Here is a 20936-nt window from a genome sequence, read left to right as displayed (position 1 = left end):
GTTTTTAACAACCTGTCGTAAATGGCAGCAGTAGCGAAAAAAGAAAGATGTCACCCATTATTTGGCTTCAGAACTGTGAAAAACTGCTTAAAGCTGCATGCGAATACCCTTTTGTGTTCTGCGTGGGCGGTAGCGCTCTGGCGTGCGGAGTGGGTAAGGTGCCTCTGACAAAGAAAGCGTGCGTCAACACGACAAGGTTGATTTCCTGATAGGGAGACGGGTTATCAGCACGCGCCGCTTATCGCCCGCGCCGTCAATCAGACGCTTGACACCTAGGTCGCCATCTCAGTCGCATGCAAGAGTGGCCGACGACGACTACGCCGCCATGCGGGTTCTGTGCGCGCTGCTACTGGTGCTGTTCGCCGGTAAGAACTGACCACTCACTATATGTAGACAAGCACTCATTTGCACAGTTCTCGCGAAATTTGACAACTTCGGAATGTGTAGAGAGGTGCAAGAACGTTACTCCTTTGATGCCATTGTGTAGAGCTTCTACAGTACGACCGGAAAGTCGCGTGCTTGAAAATAAACGTGTCTCTAAGTAGGAGCTACACTGCATTTCCCCATCAGCATGATAGCACGAAAAGCAAACGAAGACGCCAATGCAACAGATACACGTCTCAAGACGTCTGTAGTAGATCGCAGTTCACTGACAGGTTGATTGAATACAAGGCACATTTATTAATTAAAGAGACAAATAGCTACAAAAAACCTGTAATTTTACAAAATGAGACTTCTACTACTTACCAACGTAATCCCCACCAATACTAACTCACTTGTCTCAACGATGAACAATTTTGCTTATACCAGATGTAACGACGTCTGTCTTGTTGTTTGAGCCACTTTCTCACAGATTGTTTTACCTTCTCATTGTTGCTGAATTTGAGTGAACCAAAAAAATCTTGTTTATCAAACACACATCTCCCTTTTCATAGCGTTCTTTCAAGGGTCTACACAGTTGAGTCTTGTTTGCTTGTGTTTTATGTCGTTGCGTTAATTCTTTCCAGATCCTTCTTGCACTCATTTTGCGGTACTTCACCTTATTACTGATAACGTCACGAACTATGGGCAACGCTTAGTGCAACTGCTTTCGCTATACGTGTAACAGTAATAAGTCAAGTCTTAACGAATAATTGTAGTCAATGCGGGTTTCAAGCAATGAAGTTGACACTCCAACTAGCCGGCCAAGACTTTGCTCATCAGTCACTGGGTTCGACCGGTTTTTGAACTTTTTTTTATCAATTTATGGATATTTCTGCTGTTCACCCTCCTGCAAAAATCATTAGAGGATCACCGAACGCTATTCAACTAATGCGGAAACTTCAAGCGGGCACGCCATCATTAAATTCCATATTGAGGCTATAAACAAAACAATTTTTATCCGTCGGCTGTTCTTAACGCATCCCTGTGACACCGAAGTAATGTCAGGAAAGTACAAAACTCCTCCAACTAACTGTTTCATTCCTACATCAATTTGTCCATTTATGACTGAGTGTCCCTAATATGACGATTATACTGTTGAACAGTGTTTCGCCAGTCGTTCATATGCATGTGCTACAGACACTTTTTTGTGCAAAATCTAGATGTCACAAAGCCGAAAAATTCAGCAATAACGAGATTAATCGGCTGTTTCCGGGAATTCGGGTCAGTTGCTGACAAGGAGACGGAGATTCGGCATTTTGGTGGACGCTCAACCGGCTGAGGTGAAGAATGTGATGTCGCGTTTGCCTTCAAAACGTTTGAGGTGGCCAACTGTCCAGTGTCAGTCATCGTATGGTAGTGACCAGAAAGTGACGCAGAAATTAAAGTCTCATGCGTACCGTATTCACAGTGAATTGGAGGCGCAAGATAAAGAAAAGCGTACAGCGTAATGCACATGGTTCCGGTCATTTGTTGCCATCCATGGAATGACAGAACTGTACCGTGTTCTTTGATGAGGTGTGGTTTCACCTTATTAGATAGATGAATAGCCAAAACACAAGAATTCGGTCAACCGAAAATTCTCATGCACTGTCAGAAAATAGGAGTGTTGCGTGCCGTATCTAGTTCTTCAATAATGCGGCGCCTATTTTCTTTGAAACTTCACTGAATAGTGTCGTGTATACAGTTTATTTCACTTCTTGACGTAAATAAACTTTTGTTGGTTGCAGAAGGACGGTACCACTTGTCGCATATCTGGTGAAACGATACGTTTCTTAAGCGAAATCTGATCAATTGGATCAGTTCGAAAGGATTATGGTCCCCACGTTCTCCCGATTTAAAGTCTCCAAATTTCTTCCCGTGGGACTATATTAAAGGGAGGGCGTATAAAAACGCGCTATACACACTGGCGGAACTATAGAGTAACATATCAACGGAGGTTAATGTCCAAAATCAATGCACTCCGTATACTTCGTCAATGAGTTCCGTACATGGGAACCATTTTGAGCGTATGTTATAGACATGTGTATGATGTTATGAAGTAAAATAAATGATGATAATCACTTCAACCATACCTGTATTTTGCAAAGCAGTGAACGGCAGACGGGAATTGTGCATACTGTAATAGTGTCATTTAACCGAATGTCCATTCTGTGCACCACTGGGTTGTGGGAAGATTGGCTAAAACTGAGTTTCTTGGTAAGCACAAATTTTTCAAATTTTCTTGTCATGGTAACTGCGCTCGAAGTTCTTGGGAGAAATCAATAAGGTACTTGACTCGGTTTGTATTTATAAGACGAATCTCTTGCACGATGCCCAACTTCTATCCCGTAGCAGCTACCAATGGAGGTCTTTCCTGCGACGTTCACGCATTCACTGAAAAAATCAGTGATGAATCGCATAGTTCTTCACCGGCCTATTTCATTTATCGTGGCTGGTAAAGATCCAGTTGATGAACAATAAGACACGATTTGCCAAGGGTCTTCCTGGATGTATTACACATTGTTCGGGTTATTTGTACCAGTATATATTCCCTACAACTAGACTTATGGGGTTGTTGCACCTTAGAGTACTCCGCATGAGTGACTGATTCGCCTACTTATGGACAATGAATTAAACCTGCTGACAGGAATGTGAGCTGTCCATGTTGAGAGACACAAGCAGGCCTGCAGCTGAGCAAGGCTCGCTGCACTTCAAAAGTGATTCGACCTTCTTGCGTACAGTTACGTGGTTCGCGAATACACTCAAAGAGCCATTATTTTCCGGTCCATTTATATGTACTGTGAATGGTAAGACATCAGTGAGGCACACTGGACGCTAAAAGCCTTTCTGTCTGTCTCTTAGTTGTTACTGACGGACAGAGCTATGTTTTCTAAGAGGCCTTCAGTTCAAAGCAAGTACATCCTCTGATATTCTGCTTGGCATTATTTATGTCGCTGACGGAATATCTGAAATGCATAAAAGTAAACCAGTAACCGTCCACAGGCCCTGGAGAGTCCTTCGGTACCGACGCACTGCTGTGCCATTCTCTCACAATGGTGGCATTGGACGCGGTACGAAGGCGATCAGCACATCGCTCTCCCGGCCGTTGTCAGTTTTCGTGACTAGGAGCCGCTACTAATCGATTACGTCCACTGGCATCACGAGGCGAAGTGCACCCTGTTCCAATCCTTTCACCAAAGAAAAATCCCCAGCAGTATCGGTAATCTAACCCGCGCTCTCATGGCGGTAGTCATTCGCGTTGAGCACTCATCTACGGATGTGGACGATATGTATAATTCAGTGGCGAATTGATACGCTAAATACGTGAGCTCAGTGGCAACTCAATCAGCGTAAACTGATACTTTTTCTCCCATAATGAAATCGGAAATGTAAGCATGAAGTTGGTGTTATGAGAGTGAGTGTGGTCTGAACATACTAGTATATTATGTGTTCTGTTCTGCTGGGTGTTGCGAAGCGAGAGATATATTTTTATACTGTAGTACGTATTAATGGTTTGTCTTTCTATTCTCTTCGTTTACTTTTGTGTAGTGTGAGACTTAAGGAAATACCAGACACAAGTACAATGAGATGAACCTGAACCCATATGCAATGTTGTTTCGACGATTTTTGCAAGGAAGATGGAAGGTCAAATGTAACACCTCGTCGATATCGAATTTTCTACTATCATAGGACTCAACACCTCAGGAAAGTAAGAGGCAAACGTGAGAAGCGGAATTAGCGAATCAGCTGTTGCCTCAGGCCCTATTGAAGAAACTATACCAGAAATAAAAAACGGACAACCTGTGTCAAAATGGCAGGACAATTACTTGGGCAGCAGTCTTCATGAATACGAACGCAATTGAAAACTGTTCGTTCTGACCCTCGGTTGGTTAATTTCAGTGCGCTCATAGCACTATATTGAGCTGGTATTTTATAAACACACAACTGATAACAGCTTCCGACCGAATGCCCTATGATCATTCCGTGTACATTTTTCACCATGCGGTCCATCACCATTCTTTCCAACTGTTCTTCATATCTTTAGTTTACCATAATGCTGTAATATCTATATAATATATGTACGGTGTGGGCAACGGCCTTGCCGCAGTGGATACACCCGTTCCCGTGAGATCACCGAAGTTAAGCGCTGTCGGGTGTGGCTGGCACTTGGATGGGTGACCATCCAGGCCGCCATGCGCTGTTGCCACTTTTCGGGGTGCACTCAGCCTCGTGTTGCCAATTGAGGAGCTACTCGACCGACTAGTAGCGGCTCTGGTCAAAGACAACCACTGTTACGACCGGGAGAGCGATGTGCTGACCACACACACGCCCCTCCTATCTGCTCCCTCAACTGAGGATGACACGGCGGTCGAATGGTCTCGATGGGCCACTTGTGGCCTGAAGACGTAGTGTTTTTATATGTGAGGTGTAACAGTTATCTGTGATGTCTGTAATACCTGAAACTAAATAGATACAGTGTGTAATGGATATAAGTGCAGTTATTTATATTGGAGACTGAGGATGGTGTGCTGACCAACATCATATCAGTATTTACGTCGTTTGCAGACTAATAATTATAGCTATTAGAAGTAGTATGTTTTTAGGTTGATTAGTACATCCAAGTACATGGCGCAAGAGCAAGCCATTAATGATTATTTCCCCTAGGCAGCAGGCCAAGTGTTGAAGTGTGGACGCAAAACGGTTAATCTATAATGGCAGGCTAATCCACTTAGTGGTGCAGTTACGACCCTGCAGAAAGCGTCAGGTCGCAAAGTTTGCGACGTGTCTGTAGGAAGACTGCTCGACTCGAAGAAAGAAGAAGCAACACACTTATGTGTGTACATATTAAGGTACCACCTATAAAACTATCTGCACTTACACCCGTTGCACACTGTCTGTAGGTTGCAACTAAATTCCGTCTACAGGGTTACACCAAAACAAGAAAAACGTCCAATAAACATGGGCTCTGAAGTGCGTACCTTAAGAGCTGTGAGCACTTGTTCATCTTCGATACTTTGAACCGCATCTCTTCTAATGCAAGCTCTTTGCTTTCCATATTCTGGGAGCAGGTAGTATGGATCAAAAGAAGAAAAACATCATTCGATAAACCTGGACTCTAAAATGCATCCTCTTCAGCTGCGAGCACTTATTCAACGCTTCTACTTAAGCCACATCTCTTCTACTAAACAACTGTTCATAGCTCTTATGGTATGCATTTTAGAGCCCATATTTACCAGACCTTTTTCTTGGTTTGTTGTGATAAATCTGTCCTCAAAGCCCGCAAAGGAAAGTCAATTACATCTTATATATGGTGTGTTCTCTCATTAGTATTGTCCCCTTGCGTGTGCAATATCCAGGGGAAACCTTAACTTCCCCTCAAAATTTAGGAGATTTTTAAGCGATATTTTCTGAATAGTTCGGTGTAAGGGACTCGTGGTCTCCGGTGGCTGGTAACAGAATAACTGCATTTCGTTCGTTTCTTTCTTGCATTTATTTTTGCATCTGTGTTGCACTGAAAATACCTGCTCAGCAGCGAAAAGGTCGACAGTTTGAGCCATGTGTCCTATTTGGAAACTAAATCGTTCGATTCACCCACGGTACGTGCTGTTGACAACAGTAATGCCCTCTTGACTGTGCTCTAAAGCTTGCCTTCAGTACGTCTCCGTCCTGTCTCGGGATTGTTCCTCCGGTAGTGTTAGGTGAATATTAATAATGATACACTGCAGTGTGAATGGGTTCGCTTATGAAGAATTGGCTGCATGCATTGCTTGTGTGGCTACAATGAATGGGTAACGACCCGAATGAATCATAATTTTATTATTACTGTGTAACGAGTCACCAGTGACCATGGGTCCCTTACACTACAATACTCAGATAATATTCCTGAACAACATCCGAATTTTTTTATATTAGTAATCCAAGTGCTAAACTTATGTCCGTGCTAGGCCTAAAACCAAAGTGATCGTTTCTTAACCTACTTCAATTTTCTTTCCTACTCTTCAGCACAGAGCTCTCATAAGTATTTTTGAAGCATATCTTGATTTAATGCTAAATGGCTAATCCGCAGTTCACATTTAAGTGCTTGGCAGAGGGTTCTTTGAACATTTTCAGACCCTTTTTCTACCGTTGCACTGTCTAACAGCGCTTGAGAAAAATGAACACTTAAATCTTTCAGTACGTGCTCTGATTTCTCTTGTTTTATTATGATGACAGTTCCTCCCTGTGTAAGCTGGTGACAGTAAAATATTTTCACATTCAGAAGTTAAAGTTGGTCACTGAAATTCTGTGAAATGATCTCGCCTTTGTTTTAATGATTGCCATCCCCACTCACTTATGACATCCGTGACACCCTCTCCCCTATTTCGCGACAACACAGAACGAGTTGTCCTTCTTTGAAATTTTTCGACGTCCACCGTCAATCCTATCTGGTAAGGATTGCATACAGTACAGCAGTACTCTAGCAGTTTACGGACAAGCGTAATTTGGGCAGTCTCTTTGGTAGACCTGTTGCATCTTCTGAGTGTTCTACCAACAAAACATTGATTTGCCTTTCCCAGAACATTATTTATGTGAACGTTCCAACTTAAGTTGTTCGTAATAGTAATTCCTAGGTATTTAGTCGAATTGACAACCTTTAAATTTGTGTGATTTGGCGTGTAATGGTAATTTAAGCGATTGCTTGTTGTACCTATGTGGATGACTTTTCCTTACATTGGGACAACTGCCACTTTTCGCACCATTCAGATATTGAATCTAAGCCATTCTGAGATTGGTCTTGATCACCTGATAACGTAAGTAGACTGTAAATGACATTACCACCTGCAAACATTCTACGAGGGTGCTCAGATTATCTCTTAAATCGTTTATGCAGATTAGGAACAACAGGGACCCTGTAACACTTCCTTCGGGAACGTCGGACATCGCTTCTGTTTACTAGACTATTTTCCATCTACTACTACGTACTGTGACTTTTCTGAGAAGAAATCTCAGATCAAGTCGCACGGCCGAAGTGATACTCCATAGGCACGCTATTTGATTAGAAGTCTCTTGTGGGGGACGGTGTCAGTTTGAGATCCCCTATCGATAGCACTCATTATTTCGTGATAATAAAGACACTGTTGTGTTCCACAAGAGCAGTATTTTCTGTTCAGGCTGACTGTGTGTCAATAGACCGTTATCTATGAGGTAATTCATAATGTTCGAACACACTATATGTTCCGAGATCATACTGCAAATCGACGTTGGCATATGGATCTGTAACTCAGCGGATTACACGTATTTCTTTTCTTGAGTATTGGTGTGATCTGTGCATCTTTCCAGCCTTTTGATATGGATTTTTCGTCAGGCGAGCGGTTGTATGCGATTCTTAAGTGCAAGGCTATTATATCAGCATACTCTGAAAGGAACCGTATTGGTATGCTATCTGGACGAGAAGGCTTGCCTTTGTTAGGTGCTTTAAGGATATCTCCTAGTAAGTTACTCATGTTGGCAGTTGTTCTCGATTCGAATTCTGGAGTATTTACTTTGTTTTCATTGTTAAAAGAATTTCGGAAAACTGTGTTTAACAACTACGATTTAGTGGCGCTACCATGGGTTATATTACCATTGCTATTCATTTAATCATAACTGACTCGCAAGTTACCGAAACGGCCTCACATCGAAAGAGTTGCAGCAGGGTGCCGAATACCTCAGATGGGATAGCCCCGCCAAAAATTCCATTCTATCATTTCATTTCATTTTAACAACGTAATTGTGCAGAGAGAGTACTGGTTTCGTCTTGCCGCCGATGTAATGTACATACGATCAGAATCTCTTTGGATTTCCTGTCAGATTTCGAGACAGAGTTTCATTGTGGAAGTTGCTAAAAGCATCTGGCACTGACATCCGCGCTAAGTCTCGAACTTTTACATCTACGTGATTACTCTGCAAATCCCATTTAAATGCGTGGCAGAGGTTTCATCGAAACACTTTCAAGCTATTTCTGCACGGCTCCACACTCTAAAAGTGTACGGAAAAATCTAACACTTAAATCCTTCTGCGTTTTACTTTATCAAGATGGTCATTTCTCGCTATGTAGGAGAAAGCCAACAGAATAGTTTCGCTTTCGGGGGGAGAAAGTTGGTGATTGAAATTTCACAAGAAGATTTTGCCGCAACGAAAAACAGCTTTGTTTTAATGACTGCCATCCTAATCCATGCACCATGTCCGTTGCACTCGCTCCCCTGTTCCGCTATAACACAACACGAGCTAACCTTCTTTGAACTTTTTCGATGTCCTCTGTCAGTCCCACTCGATGCGGATCCCACACCGCAGAGCAATATTCCAGAAGAGGGTTGGGTAAGTGTGGCGTATGCAGTTCTTCAGTCGATCTGTTGCATTTTCTAAGTATTCTACCAATAAATCACTGTCTTCTGTTTGCTTTACCCGCAGCATTATCTATGAGATCGTTCCAACTGAAATTATTCGTAATTGTAATCTCTAAGTATTTAGTAGAATTTATACCTTTTAGATTTGTGTGATTTATCATGTAACCGAAATTTAGCGGATTTCTTCCAGTAAAACATCGCCAGTCTTGGAGTTTGTGTACTTTTAAATATGGCTTGCATTTTCGTTGCTACTGCAACGCTGTTCTGACCTGTTCCGTGTACTACGGGAGACCATCGCCATCTTTTATTAATTTATTTCATATAAATCTTTCAGTTGCTTGAAATAATATTTCTTTGAATTTAAGCCACATCTCGTGTACACGTTCATAGTTAGAAAGGAATGGAGGCTGTCTTTGAGGTAGGCGCAAACGAATATCTATCTGCTTTTTTAAGTAGAAAAATTTTGAGTTTAATTTTGGTAGATTTGGATGTGCATTTTGCAGTAGTCAGACTCGCTACAACGCTCTTTGGTCACTAAACCCTGTATTCGTCTTGATGCTGCTTATTTGTTCAGGGTTATTTGTTGCTAAGAGGTCAAAAGCATTTATAGTTCGAGTGGGTTTCTGAACTAACAACTCAAAATAATTTTCGGGAAAAACATTTAGTACAATTTCTGTCAGTGTTTCATACCTACCACCGGCTTTGAAAATGTATTTTGGCTAACAAATGGAGGGTACATTGAAGTCACCACCAACTACAATTGTATGGGCGGGTGCCTATTTAGGACTCAAGCTTTCTATGAACATAAAACTTGATACAAGGATGGCTGTAAGGGGATGTTTCACTTGTATCTGCTCTTGCTTTATTAAGAAGCATAATAACTTCTGCACTGGCGAGCTCTTTGTCTAGCTCGCTGGCGTACAGGACAGTGTTGGAACTGCATTGCGATAGAAGAAGATCGCCTGAAACCTTCTACTGAAATGGTTTTTATGATATGAAATGTTCTCCTTAGTATAATCACTTACAACGGTGTCTAATATGAAATTATTGTATGGAGACTAAGATGTAATAAATTTAAAGACTGTGAGATGTGCATTTGTCATTAATTTTCTCGGACCACCCTTCCTACCCCTTCTCATTGGCGACTTTCTTCGTTCTGAGCGAACGATGTTCTTCCTACTGAATGGAATGAAACAAGTTCGTGTTGAAATTTGGCTAGTTGTTAGACAAAACGGTTGAATGAATTTAATGTTTAATTATTTTCCACATTCACTTAAACTACTTTACTGGCCTTGCCAGTGCCAGAACTAGCATACCAGTTGCCATTTTTGGGGCATCGTTCTCCAGAAATTGTTTTCCAACGTGTGTAGCTCACTGCACTGTATACTAGCTGAGTCTCTGGTTTGAACATTGACCATAACTTGAAGCCCTCATCTCGAACGATTGTTCATCAGATGCGGCGCTGAAGACGAAAAACTTTCTATAGACGTGGAATACACTCATTCTTATCCTAAGAAAACGTAGATTCAATTGGGGAGAAAGAAAGTCAAGTAATTATATCTTAAGCAAGCCAGAGACAGAACTGATAGAGAATTAAATGAGGGAACAGAAATAGTAAGGATCAGGCAAGCTTGTATGTTTGCATCTAAGCTGTTTAATATCTACCTAGGCACCTGGACGAAATCACAGGAGAGGGAACAGGTGGAAAGTGAGGTATGTGTGTAGGCGGAGAGCGTGTTGACCGAATCCAATAAGGAGCTTAATGAAAAGGTGGAAGATGAAAATAGCAAACGCGTATAGCTCGCAATGAAAATACTAGGGAAAAGGAGAGATTGCCACAATCACGATAAAAGAACAAGAATTAGAGCAGATTTCAAAATTCAAGTACTCAGTAACTATTACAACAGAGGACCTAGAGAAAATTGGTATGCGAGCTACCGAATAAAGCACAATGGAAAAGATTGGCGAAACGCTACAAATCGAGCACTGTATTATATGTTGCAGCGACACGAACACTGAGAAAATATAAAGAAAGAAAACTATAAACACTATAAATGTGGATATCGAGATAATTAGACGGTGTGAGTTGGGAAGAGAGTCGAGAAGCATAATGGTGATGGTAAGACTTCGGGAGAACAGAAAACTTTTAGAGGTCATCTGAAAAAGGAAGGAAAATCGTCTAGGCAATATCTTGAGACGTCGGAGTTAATTCTAGCAAGTAATTGAAGGGATAGTAAAGGGAAAGAGAGGGAGTGGGAGCAAGAATACAGCAACAAACCAACAGCATCAGTGGAGAATGCTATAACTGCGAGCAACTGACGATAAAAGCAAAAAAGAACAAGACAGGGAGAGGTGGACAAGTACCAAGGCTATTTTTTATTTCGCAATATTGAATTTCTTGACATGAGAATGAGTTTGTCTTCCTCTGATTAGTCGGATGGCCTGCTTCTAAGCTTCACAGGTTGCCAGGGCAGAGGTTCAGAACCATGGCAGTAACTTTTCACGGACCGTCGGTTTCCGGTCGGGCTCATAAAACAGAAACCAAGCCACTCCTGATGCCTGGCAATTAACTGCTGGCGCCGCTGCCGGTTTTGTTGTCCTAGTAACGAGGTCTCGCCCAGGCCTGCCAACTTCTGACGCTGTTTTATTGAGGACGTGGTGTACTCACTGCTCCAGTGCTACCTGTTTTCTACCTCTTTCCCTTTGCGTTCGCTTTCAGTTCTTTCGTCAGCACTCGGACGGTGAGAATAAATAGGAGCCACAGAGTAAATAGTTTTAATTCTGATCGTGGGAACAGTGTTTAGAAAGTGATAAACCAGCACTACTGCATTAGTAATTATTGATTTCTTTTAATTTGTTGTCAACAGGCGATGGATTTTCTTGTAAGGTTACGGAAATTGGTAGAAGAACCAAACAAACGCTAACGAGGTGGTTTGTGGTAAGAGGATCTTTTGCCTATCATACGACTTTCTAATCTTAAAATATTAGTCGTATAAATTTTTTATTAATTCCTCAGGATTCTGCACAGAAAAGTTCCACAAAGCTATTAAGACTTCATGGTTCTTATGGAAATGAGGTTCATGCTGAAGTAGTTATAAGACCATCTCTTTTATTGTGTACCAATATACACACAACATGAACAACAACTGAAAGCTGCACTACGAACACAGAGCAAGCACTGCCGAATCAGTCCAGCGCTGGTCAATCAGTCCTAATAACTCAGTCATCGTTAACTGAGGGCGAAGCATGGAGTCAGCTGTCGAAATACAGAGGAGGAAAGTTGAGATGCCAATCCAGATGGTTTTATAAAAAGCAGGGGTCCAAATTATACTCAAATAGCAAAATGTGAGGGAAGTTCCAAACGAAAATCCAACCACGCACACAGCATAGTCTGAGTCCAGAGATTAGCTTTGTCATGAAGGCAAGAATGGTTTTCGTAGCACATCATGACCGCTTCTGCTGAACCCCTTTCTGCGATAAGCGAGCGATGTAGTGCAGATTACATCTACATACCTGTACAGTGCATGACAGAGTGTACTTCTATGCAACACCAACGATTTTATTCCCTATTCCATTCGCGCATTGTGTGACGGAAGTATGACTGTCTCTGTGCCTCAGTACGAGCACTATTCTCTCAACTTATTTTCACGATCCCTACGCGAGACCTAAGAGTGGCAGCAAAATCTTTTTCGAATACAGATTCTCTACATTTCGCGATAACTAGGTCGTCTTTCTTCGAAATGCACCCACTTCAGTCTCCCGAGAATTTCTGTTACTCTTTCACTTGGGCTATACCGACCTGTTACGATCCTAGCAGCGCTCATCTGGATTCGTTCCATGTCTATTGTCATACATACCCTGATTGTTAAGGGCTACAAACACTGTGACAGTTAAAACTGGTTGCGTTTTGCATACGATTTTCTTTACAGAGGGACTGCGCTTTCCTAGAATCCTCCCAACAGATCTAAGCACTCTGTAATAATGATTTTACGAAATAGTCCCATTACACATCGCTTCTTAGTATTAACCCTCCATACTTATACGATGTGACATGCTCAAGACGTTCACCGCTAATCTCGTAGTCTCATACTGCTGGGTTCTCTTTATGTGTTACAGGCTTTGCCTTCCTTTTATCCACTTTTAATGAGGATTGCCATTCATCCAATCAACTGGTATTTCATTCAAAGTCTTTCTGCATTTCCTCCAACGGCGATACTTTCCTCTACACAACAACGTCGTCAGCTAGCAATTTTATAGCGCTCCTGATCCAATCTGATTAAATTTTTTGTGAATATTGAGAACGTCAGAGGTTACGTTCAGCTTCCTTCTGTCATACATGATATCATTTTGGTTTCTGTAGGGCACTAGGCTTCCAGTGTAACGTACTGAACTGTAGTAATCGTACACGGTCTAGTCGCACCATTGTGACCACCACCTGTGTTCAACGTCAACCTGCAATAACCACACACACAAGGCAGATGGTAGCATTAGCAGTGGATTATGTATAAAGCATGAGGCGGCCGCTGTGGCCGAGCGGTTCTAGGCGCTTTAGTCCACGCTGCTGCTACTGTAGCAAGTTAGAATCCTGCCTCGGGCCTGGATGTGTGTGATATCCTTAGCTTAGTTAGGTTTAAGTAGTTCTAAGTCTAGCGGACTGATGACCTCAAATGATAAGTCCCATAGTGCTTAGAGTCTTTTGAACCATTTTATACAACATGTCGGGGGAGGGGCTGGGGCGGGAAACAATGCGTCATTGTTGTAATGCGGAAACAGAGAAATTTATCTGATGTCCTAAATTCCATGATCATTGGCAAAGGATGAGAGCATTTCCGGAACGGCTAAGTTTGTGAACTGTTCGTGTGCCGCCGCGGCTGACCTATACTCTACATGGCAAAATTGTGCTATCCAAAACCGGCGCCGAGGCAACCACCACGGGCCAATAAAGACAGAGGTGAACGAAGGTTGTGGGGATGTTTACGGGCGAATAGACAAGCAACTGTTGAGCAGCTGACCGTCCAGAGGAGACGAGGGGCTACCAAAAGTGTCTCCTCAACGATCGTTCACCGAACGTTGTTGCATATGGCCTCCACAGGTGGCAGCTGGTTCATACATCCGTATTGACTGCTGTTCATTGGCGCCGAAGGCTGGAATCTGCACGTCAAACCGCAACTGGACGTTTACTGAGTGGCGACAACTGGGCTTTTCAGATGAATCATGTTTTATGCAGATGGCCAGTGGCGTGTGCGGCGTGAAGCATCTGAAAGCAGACCGCATGTAACAACTGTCGGAACTGTCCAGACCGGAGGAGGGACTGTTATTCTAGGGACAATGTTTTTGTAGCATTTCTTGGTTGATCTAGTCATTATGGAAGTCACAATGCGTAATACAAATATGCATCCGTCCTTGAGAACCATTTCTACCCCTACATGCAGCATCTACCATCAGGACAATGCAACGTGTCGCACATCTCACAGTGTACGTGCGTGGTTTGAAGAGCACCGGGATGGGTTTACCGCACTCTACTGGCCACCAGACTGCTCGGATTTAAACCCATTCGAGAATTTGTGGGACAACCTCAATCGCACTGTACGCGCCATGGACCCTCAACCGAGAAACCCAGAACAGCTGGCCACGGAACTGGAGTCAACAAGGTTCCACATACCTGTCGGTACCTTCCAGAACCTGTCTTCCTGCACATCTCGCAACGGTCCGCTGTCCAAATTTTGTTATTCGAGCTTTTGTCGGATGGTCAGATTAATGGGACTGGACACTGTATATTCAATAAACGAATCATCTATTTGCAAAGCTACTGTGTATGATTGCATCTTATTTAATAGTGGACGACCTATTTGAAGCCGTTTCGGTAATCTAGAAAGACGTAACCTACGTATAGTGTTTGCAAAATATTGTGTATGAATAAAAGCAAACTATGTTTCATACGAGTGCCTTTTGCAGAATTATTTATGATATTTTAGTAGAATCTATGCAACTTAACATCTGAGGTCATCATTCCCCTAGAACTTAGAACAACTTAAACCTAACTGACCTAAGGACATCGCATACATCCATGCCCAAGGCAGGATTCGAACCTGCGACGTAGCAGTCACGCGGGTACGTAACGCTGGAGCTGAGAATATGCTGTAGTATCCTGCAACACATAGACTTCAGCGACATAGGTTTGTAGATCCGACATGAATGAAGGTACTGCGTATGACTGGATCTGGTTTTATAGTGGACGGTGTTGATGAACGCGTCTCGGAAATCTGGGAAGACGTAACCTACCCGCGCGACTGCTACGGTCGCAGGTTCGAATCCTGCCTCGGGCATGCATGTGTGTAATGTCCTTAGGTTAGTTAGGGGATTGATAACCTCAGACGTTAAGTTACATAGTGCTCAGAGCCATTTGAACCATTTGTACGTAACCTACATATAGCGTTTGCAATACACGGTGTATGAATAAAAGCAAACTGTGTTTCACTATGCTTTAGTATCGTGCAACACACAGACTTCAGCGACATGGGTCTGTAGATCCGATAAGAGTGAACGTGAATATACCCCGTAGGTATATATCCGATAGACGGTTAGAGCAACCTAACGGTGAGGTAGGCTCAGGACGTGGAGGGTCATCTACTGCTAGCCCACGAGTGCGTACTGAAATTCTTCTGCAAAAAGCTCTAGTAATAATCATGTGCCGCGCGGGGTAGCCGAACGGTCTCGGGCGTCTTGTCACGGTCCGCGCGGCTTCCCCCGTCGGGGGGTTGAGTCCTCCCTCAGACGTCGGCGTGTGTGTCGTCCTTAGCGTAAGTTAGATTAAGTAGTGTGTAGGCTTAGAGACCGATGACCTCAGCAGTTTGGTCCCTTAGGACCTTACCACAAATTTCCAAAATTTAATAATCATGTACATCATGAAGTGACATTTCATTTTCAATAACAACCGATATCGAAAACATTTTATTGTTACCTAACGACCTTAATAAAATTTTTATAGGACGTCCAAAACCTTTAGGCTCAAGTAATTTTTAGAAATGACTTTAATTTGTATTGACGTAAACATTTGCACCTTATAACAACAAATTACTATCATATCATCTGTACGAAGTGATGACTGCTATCCCCAATGCATGGATTGCAGTGATGGATATTGGATTGCACTCTCTGTAATAACCGTCTTGTGAACTGCATAATAAGACACATACACTCCTGGAAATTGAAATAAGAACACCGTGAATTCATTGTCCCAGGAAGGGGAAACTTTATTGACACATTCCTGGGGTCAGATACATCACATGATCACACTGACAGAACCACAGGCACATAGACACAGGCAACAGAGCATGCACAATGTCGGCACTAGTACAGTGTATATCCACCTTTCGCAGCAATGCAGGCTGCTATTCTCCCATGGAGACGATCGTAGAGATGCTGGATGTAGTCCTGTGGAACGGCTTGCCATGCCATTTCCACCTGGCGCCTCACTTGGACCAGCGTTCGTGCTGGACGTGCAGACCGCGTGAGACGACGCTTCATCCAGTGCCAAACATGCTCAATGGGGGACAGATCCGGAGATCTTGCTGGCCAGGGTAGTTGACTTACACCTTCTAGAGCACGTTTGGTGGCACGGGATACATGCGGACGTGCATTGTCCTGTTGGAACAGCAAGTTCCCTTGCCGGTCTAGGAATGGTAGAACGATAGGTTCGATGACGGTTTGGATGTACCGTGCACTATTCAGTGTCCCCTCGACGATCACCAGTGGTGTACGGCCAGTGTAGGAGACCGCTCCCCACACCATGATGCCGGGTGTTTGCCCTGTGTGCCTCGGTCGTATGCAGTCCTGATTGTGGCGCTCACCTGCACGGCGCCAAACACGCATACGACCATCATTGGCACCAAGGCAGAAGCGACTCTCATCGCTGAAGACGACACGTTTCCATTCGTCCCTCCATTCACGCCTGTCGCGACACCACTGGAGGCGGGCTGCACGATGTGAGGGCGTGAGCGGAAGACGGCCTAACGGTGTGCAGGACCGTAGCCCAGCTTCATGGAGACGGTTGCGAATGGTCCTCGCCGATACCCCAGGAGCAACAGTGTCCCTAATTTGCTGGGAAGTGGCGGTGCGGTCCCCTACGGCACTGCGTAGGATCCTACGGTCTTGGCGTGCATCCGTGCGTCGCTGCGGTCCGGTCCCAGGTCGACGGGCACGTGCACCTTCCGCCGACCACTGGCGACAACATCGATGTACTGTGGAGACCTCACGCCCCACGTGTTGAGCAATTCGGCGGTACGTCCACCCGGCCTCCCGCATGCCCACTATACGCCCTCGCTCAAAGTCCGTCAACTGCACATACGGTTCACGTCCACGCTGTCGCGGCATGCTACCAGTGTTAAAGACAGCGATGGAGCTCCGTATGCCACGGGAAACTGGCTGACACTGACGGCGGCGGTGCACAAATGCTGCGCAGCTAGCGCCATTCGACGGCCAACACCGCGGTTCCTGGTGTGTCCGCTGTGCCGTGCGTGTGATCATTGCTTGTACAGCCCTCTCGCAGTGTCCGGAGCAAGTATGGTGGGTCTGACACACCGGCGTCAATGTGTTCTTTTTTCCATTTCCAGGAGTGTAGTTACGACACTATAGACAAGTTCGTCGCCACTTTTTGGTTGGATTTCGTGCACCAACAGCTTCAAGTATCCCATAGGAAAAAGATCCATGTGAGTGAGATTCATCAATCGCGCTTCCAGTCCAACGATGAGGGTATCTGTTATTCAAGTACTATCGTATATTCTAATCGAAGTTGGATGGTACACTGTTTCCGACAGCAAGAGGCATATTCAGCAACAACTGTAGTAGTACTTTTGGGATAAATATTACTCGCCCAGAAAGACAGCAAATAAGGTCCTGTTAGTTGACCTTCTTCAAATCCAGCCAAGAAGTTAATGGAGACTCGTTCCTGGTCAGCGGAGACAAGCGTGGAGTATGGATGACACACTCATAACACGTAAAACTTGTTATGCTCCACTTATCGTGTGTGGTTTTTCTCTGTCGAATGTGTGCAGAAAGTCTATACCGGGTATTTTCTCTTGCGTGCCATGCGTCTCCCCTTCCTAGGAATCTGACAGTATGCGGTGGTTAGCGATAATACTTCCCTCTCCTGTCATCAACAATGGTACTCTGTTGTTAGAACCGTAGTCCTTCTTCCTATATCGTTCCATACTAACTGAGTCTGATTTTGAGCCTGGACAGTGAAATGGCCACTCTAGATCTTCTTATATTGCAAGGACAAGTCGACCAGACAAGCCATTTGTGGATGGGCTTTAACAATATGAAAATCAAGTTTGTGTAAACAACGGAACAGCTACACACACCACGGTAGGATGTCATCGTGTAGACTGCACCGATCATAGCACCAACATAAAACGCATGCAATGGTGTGTATGTTTATACCATAATGCCATCCCAGACAAGAACGCTGCAATCTCCAATCGTTCCATTGCGACAACTGTCGCAGGGCAATAAAGTCTACTAGGAGCTTTCCTCTAATCTATTAACGATCTGTTCAGAAGTAACGCCATCAATACCCAAGACATGGGCTCACACTCGAACGTTTAGGGCGTACTAAGTGATCTCGTATTGACATAACGAGTGCTCATATGATTCTGCGTTTTCCCCGAAATATTTTTAGTTTCACTGTTTCGCCATGACGCAGTGTTTCTCGTACATCTTGGATACCCTTAATTTGTGAAAATGCGTGGCAGTCAGCCGAATGTCTACTCTGTTATGTTTTATTTAGAAGCAAAACTTCGTTGTGACGTGTGTATTATAAATTCCAGCCATATAATACTTCAAAACTTTTCTATTGCACATTTTACTAAAGCTTCTTGGAATCGAATGGGGAAATATGTCCAGAAATTCTCTATCGCAACCAGTTTAACTCATGCATCCACTGGCTCCTCAAGATCTACTCTTCCAAAACCGAATCAATAATTGATTGAGAAATCACCCGCAGATTCCGCGTCCGTAATATTTACCTAATCATTTATGATCGTTTTGTCCGTTTAAATAACACTTTCGAATATTCGTTCACAAGTTCGAGTACCGACTAACGTAGATATCCCATTTACCAACCACCCAACAGAAAGCTCACGATACATGAAAACTACTAACTGGCTAAACATGGGAGTTGCACCTTTCCAATATTCTCCAAACCTATAAATCCTTGATCTGACCTACTCTCCCTTACGCCATGTTGGACTGGATAACGTCTGTATTAAGATAACCACTACCTCGATTCCTACAACTCCAATGTTACCTCCTAATTTCCGATTCTGGTACGTCTCCGCACTTTTACTGAGACATCCCACTAACTGTGCACCCACACTGCATGCCCTTCTCTCACGAAGCTTCAACTGCCTCCCTCTTTCGGAATTGAAACCCGCCCCGATATTTATTCATCTTATTAGCTCTCTTACTCCTCTCTCTATCCTACGCCACAATAGGGGTTCCTAACGCCATTACCTCTCCATTTTTCCCTATTACTTTCTCTCTACACCCTGGCCTGGCTCATAGTCCTGTCCCCCACTCCCTTTCTGCCTCCCCATAAACCACTCCATCTACTCTTGTCTTCTAATTACAATCCACCTGGCCTATTAATGTATGCCAGCACACTATGACCCTGCTGAATCTATGAACTTCCCTCTCGTAATTCCCTATTTTTCAAATGCAAGTACTTCCAGTTTTAAGGAATGTGCTGTACTTCAAGGTCGTCCATCCTTCTTTACCATGTTTTTGCTTAAAAACAACTAAAAATTCAACAGTTTATATTTACTAGGATAATTAGATTTATTTTTCAGTCTCTAAGTTTTTTTACCCTTTAATTATTTTGTATCGACTCATAGGATTTAAAGCCAGCAGCGTGAAGTGAAAAATGTTTTTACCATAGCCTGCCTCAGCCCGTATTGAGAGGTGGATTTAAACAACCATAAAAAAAATACAGATCCTTCCAACCCTCGATTCATGTGAACAAGACTCAAAAAAATTCATCGTTAGTACATGTAAGGGATTTGAGTGTATCAGAAAGTATAATATAATAATGAATTAAAGTATATTTTAATTTAGTTTTTTGTTATGCTCCTGTGTGGAGCATATATCAACCGATGTTTTGATTAATGTACTGCCCCTGCATTGTTTTAATAGCGTAACAATTAAGATAAAGATTCTGAATCGACTGCTACAAGGATTTTTTATTCTAGAAATATGGATAGCTCGTTCACACTGAACATCCCTAGCCGATTACCGTAACAGCATGGTATCTAACTTACCAAATGTACTTTTATCTAGCGCACGTGGCTCTTCTGTATGGCATACTTCGACAGGTGACTTTGAGCAAACTATAATTGCGGTTACGGGTGTATTATGCTATTCAGATTGAAATAATAATTTAGTTAAGCGTACAAATAAAGCAACCTAGTGCAAGAAATGCAAGAGACAAAATTGAAAGAATAGAGTGCCAGCAATAGGAATGCAATTAAAGTGCATCATAATTTAATTTTTATTTCCACTTACAGGATATTCTGCATCGTCAAAAAGAGTTAAATTGATGGTAGTTAACATTTACAAAATTGGTTAATTCCTTATTGTAAAGATATTGTTGTTGTGGTCTTCAGTCCTGAGACTGGTTTGATGCAGCTCTCCATGCTACTCTATCCTGTGCAAGCTTCTTCATCTCCCAGTACCTACTGCACCCTACATCCTTCTGAATCTGCTCAGTGTATTCATCTCTTGCTCCCCTTCTACGATTTTTACCCTCCACGCTGGCCTCCAGTACTAAATTGATGATCCCTTGATGCCTCAGAACATGTCCTACCAACCGATCCCTTCTTCTACTCAAGTTGTGCCACAAACTCCTCCCCAATTCTATTCAATACCAATTATGTGATCTACCCATCTAATCTTCTGCATTCTTTTGTAGCACCACATTTCGAAAGCTTCTATTCTCTTCTTGTCCAAACTATTTATCGTCCATGTTTCACTTCCACACATGGCTACACTCCATACGAATACTTTCAGAAACGGCGTCCTGACACTTAAACCTATACTCGATGTTAACAAATTTCTCTTCTTCAGAAACGCTTTCCTTGCCATTGCCAGTCTAGATTTTATATACTCTCTACT

The 20936-nt window shown here is 43.2% G+C and overlaps 1 protein-coding gene across 1 annotated transcript in view; it reads left to right on the top strand.

Moving 5' to 3' along the window:
• The first annotated feature begins 275 nt into the window (after positions 1 to 275).
• LOC126094830 (uncharacterized) overlaps positions 276 to 20936 on the top strand; it is a 132278-nt gene continuing 111617 nt past the window's right edge. Inside the window, exon 1 of the mRNA XM_049909425.1 lies at positions 276 to 365. Within this exon, the coding sequence (XP_049765382.1) occupies positions 326 to 365 (40 nt within the window). The 5' untranslated portion in view covers positions 276 to 325. The remainder of the gene's footprint in view (positions 366 to 20936) is intronic.

This window comes from Schistocerca cancellata, chromosome 8 (genome assembly GCF_023864275.1).
Source record: "Schistocerca cancellata isolate TAMUIC-IGC-003103 chromosome 8, iqSchCanc2.1, whole genome shotgun sequence".
In the NCBI taxonomy this organism is placed as follows: domain Eukaryota; kingdom Metazoa; phylum Arthropoda; class Insecta; order Orthoptera; family Acrididae; genus Schistocerca; species Schistocerca cancellata.
The sequence above is the reverse complement of the archived record's forward strand: the minus strand, read 5'-3'. Positions and strand labels throughout refer to the sequence as shown.